The sequence below is a fragment of the Charadrius vociferus genome, unplaced genomic scaffold, assembly GCF_000708025.1.
Source record: "Charadrius vociferus isolate BGI_N301 unplaced genomic scaffold, ASM70802v2 scaffold147, whole genome shotgun sequence".
Lineage (NCBI taxonomy): Eukaryota > Metazoa > Chordata > Aves > Charadriiformes > Charadriidae > Charadrius > Charadrius vociferus.
The window spans coordinates 5278919-5282690 of record NW_009649570.1 but is presented as its reverse complement, the minus strand read 5'-3'; the positions used below and the strand labels follow the sequence as shown (position 1 = coordinate 5282690).

General features: G+C 48.5%; 1 protein-coding gene across 1 annotated transcript in view; it reads left to right on the top strand.

The window, feature by feature from the left end:
* Nucleotides 1-3772, top strand: part of SATB2 (SATB homeobox 2) — a 120395-nt gene that overhangs the window by 94109 nt on the left and 22514 nt on the right. The window contains exon 9 of the mRNA XM_009890164.1: nucleotides 1853-2050. Coding sequence (XP_009888466.1) covers nucleotides 1853-2050 — 198 coding nt within the window. The remainder of the gene's footprint in view (nucleotides 1-1852; nucleotides 2051-3772) is intronic.

Sequence of the window (3772 nt, the reverse complement as noted above, 5' to 3'; positions counted from 1 at the left end):
TTTTTTCTCCCCTCCCCCCCCCCCCCCCCCCCCCCCCGCAACCCTTCTAGTTTATTGCAAGAAAAGATCAGGTCTGCACAAATGTGGCCTCTCACTTGTAAAAACAAGGCAGTGTTGTGTTACAGATTAGTTTATAAATCCCTGGTGGCTTCACAGTTCAGTGCCTACAGCTGCTGCAGATGGGCCTGGGTTTTTGTCTCTTCGCTGTGCTGCAGCCGGCAGTTGAAGGAGAAAATGGAATGATCAGGTTATTAACATGTAGGCCGTGAGGAAGAGGCTGCACAATGAGAACAGCTGGTGTTGCTGTCTTGGCTGATGCAGCGGAGATAATCAAATCTTGCCTTTTTTGGGGGGGGTGAAGGCAAGAAGACACAGTGGAGAGTAAGACAAACAACGGCTTATGATATTATATACGGGGTTTAGAGTGCACGGTAGAAGTTGTCAATGGCTTACAAGTTGTTACACAAAAAAGCAATACCAAAAAAACCCCACGTGGGCCGGTAATGAACCTGGCTGTTCGGCTTGCTCTAACCGCTGTTCAGAAAAATAGAGTTTTGGCTACTTCTCGTGCCGAACATGTTTAACATTGATCGAGCTATCTTTTAGGTATTGTAAGGTGCCTGTCAAAATGGTGTCAAAATGCTGAGTTGTAGCTCGAAAATGATGGGTTATAAAGCTACTAGGTAAAATATTTTGACAGGAGTCAGTAAGGCGCGTTGACAGCATCCTCGGCATTATCTTCTCATATTCTGTCATTTGCATTGCGTCTCCTGCGCGCAGGCACAGGAGGGGAGTCGCTGTCCCCAGCCCCAAGAGGGACAGGCTGCTGGCAGGCAGGACGGGGCTGGCCATGTCGTTCCCCCCAGGGCAGGTGCAGCAACAGCCACCGTCCCTGGTTAACCTGCTGGGGATGCCGGGTCACTGCCACACACGCTTAATGCACGCGGGGCTGTCCTCACCTTAACAGCTATTGCCATTGTGCTCTCGGGTTGGCTTTGTGTTTGAGAGTGGTTTCCTCTTCCTGGAGCCCTGGTGCTTTTCCCTCCTGGGGTCTGAGCTCAGCCCCCGTGGAGAGGTCCTACAGGATTTTCTACGGTGGTAACTTTTTGAAGGCATTTCAATCTCACCTTAAAACAATATAGCCAGAATAAAATCTACTATTATTATGATCTGTAGTTGGGTTTAGAATTACCTCCACCTAGTATCTTGATCTCTCTAGTAACTTCTGCAGAACTCTGTTGGCTGCTTTCCTGCTAAATACTAGAGGATTCCCTTTCTGTGAGGTTCCATCTTCTAAGTGGCCATTTGGTTATTTAAAGCAGGCAAATTTTAGTGGGGTTCAGAGCTGGGGGAGGTCTTTACTTGGTAGTATCTTCTTATAAACATTTTCAGTAGTGGTTCAATTTCTGCTCCTGCAGCTGCAACCTTTAGCATGAGGGTTGTTAGCAAGTCTCAGGGGTTATGTCTCCTTTTCTTTTGCTTGGATGAAGAAATAAAGGGGCTCTGAAATGGAACTGGAGATGCACCTTTATTTCAACTCTGGTTTTCTATAGGAAAAGATATTTATATCCGAGCATTTTAAACATGGTGTGGTTATGACAGGAGGCAAGATGCTGTGCTTCCTGGTTCCTATTAAGCAGTGCTGGTAGTGTCTGTTTCTCCAGCTTGCAGGAAATATAATAAATATATCAAGGATTTGTTGAGACCAAAGGACAGCTGAGGGTAGGGGGTGCTCTGTGTGAGATGAGACCAGGGAAACTTGCAGCACAGAGCTTTAGGTCTAGCTGACCTTCCGCTCACATCTGGTTCCTCGGTGCTCGATGAATTAACTGTGCTGACCCCACCGTTGCAGGGCTGGCTGTGTGAGCTGCTTCGCTGGAAAGAAAACCCAAGTCCGGAAAACCGCACCCTTTGGGAGAACCTCTGCACCATTCGCCGCTTCCTGAACCTTCCCCAGCACGAGAGGGATGTGATCTACGAGGAAGAGTCCAGACATCACCACAGTGAGCGTATGCAGCATGTTGTCCAGCTCACTCCTGAGCCCGTGCAGGTCAGAGCGCTAACTTCCTTCTCAGGGTGTCTGCGGGGGGAAAACAGCTGTCAGAGATAGAGAGAAGCAACTGGTTCCAGCTTCCTTCTGCTTTGCAGGTTGAGACACACCAGTTTTCATCTGTCTGTAGGGCCACATGCAAGCCACAGTTCTCAAGTCCAGAGCTCACTCTGTGTATGTTGGAGCATGTGTGTGGGTGTGTGCAGGTTTGTGGTTGAAGAGAAGAGATAACTCTGTGTATGTTGGAGCATGTGTGTGAGTGTGTGCAGGTTTGTGTTGGTGGTTGAAGAGAAGAGATGTGACAATCCATGCCACCAATAACAGAAAGGTCAGCAGTAGTGATAGTATAGAGCTCCCTTGGTGTCAGTAGTTGTGTTGCAGCTGAAACACAATTTAGCTGTCTAAAGCTGCCAACATTTAGAGGAGTACAAATGTGTTCCTCAGCAACAGCAAGAAATGTGCTGTTATTTAGGAAGCAGAACAGGAGTGGGGACTTGGTCACTCGCTCCTTCTCACAGAACCTGAGCACCCCTGATACCCACTCTCAAACAGTGGCCACTGGGCAACTGCAGCCCTACATTTGCTTTTGTTTGAAGGAGACAGATAACACTTCAGGAAAAGTAGGAGGGTAGGAGAGGAAGTTTGTCTGTGCATGGGTAACACCGAGGTTTTGAAGAGTGTAACATGGAGAAGTGTTTTTTATTATATTCACTGAAACTTTTAAAAGTACTTCTAAAATGACCGCGATGAGTCTGGAGTACTTCTAAAATGACCGCGATGAGGCTGGAGAGTTGGGCAGAGAGAAACCTTATGAAATTCAACAAGGGCAAGTGTAGGGTACTGCATCTGGGGAGGAATAACCCCATGCATCAGTACAGGTTGGGGGCTGACCTCTTGGAGAGCAGCTCTGTGGAGAGGGACCTGGGAGTCCTGGTGGACAACAGGATGACCATGAGCCAGCAATGTGCCCTGGCGGCCAAGAAGGCGAATGGCATCCTGGGGTGCATCAAGAAGAGTGTGGCCAGCAGGTCGAGGGAGGTCATCCTCCCCCTCTACTCTGCCCTGGTGAGGCCGCATCTGGAGTACTGCATCCAGTTCTGGGCTCCCCAGTTCAAGAAGGACAGGGAACTGCTGGAGAGGGTCCAGCAAAGGGTAACGAAGATGATTAGGGGATTGGAACATCTCTCCTATGGAGAAAGGCTTAGGGACTTGGGTCTCTTTAGTCTAGAGAAAAGAAGATTGAGGGGGGATCTTATTAATACTTACAAATACTTAATGGGAGGATGCCAGGGGGATGGGAGTAGTCTTTTTTCAGTGGCGCCCAGTGATAGGACGAGGGGTAATGGGCATAAACTTGAACATAGGAAGTTCCATCTTAACATGAGAAGGAACTTCTTTACTTTGAGGGTAGTGGAGCACTGGAACAGGCTGCCCAGAGAGGTGGTGGAGTCTCCCACTCTGGAGACATTCAAAACCCACCTGGACGCTGTCCTGTGTAACGTGCTGTAGGTGACCCTGCTCTGGCAGGGGGATTGGACTAGATGATCTCCAGAGGTCCCTTCCAACCCTAACGATTCTGTGATTCTGTGAGTATTTTGCAGGGAACAGGCCTTCATTTCACAGCCTCCTCAGGATTGTTTTGCTCCTCTCTACAACCTTTGTGACTAGCATGAATTTTTGGTTTGTGCGCTTTTGTTCTATCCTTGTCTCAGGTCTTAATAG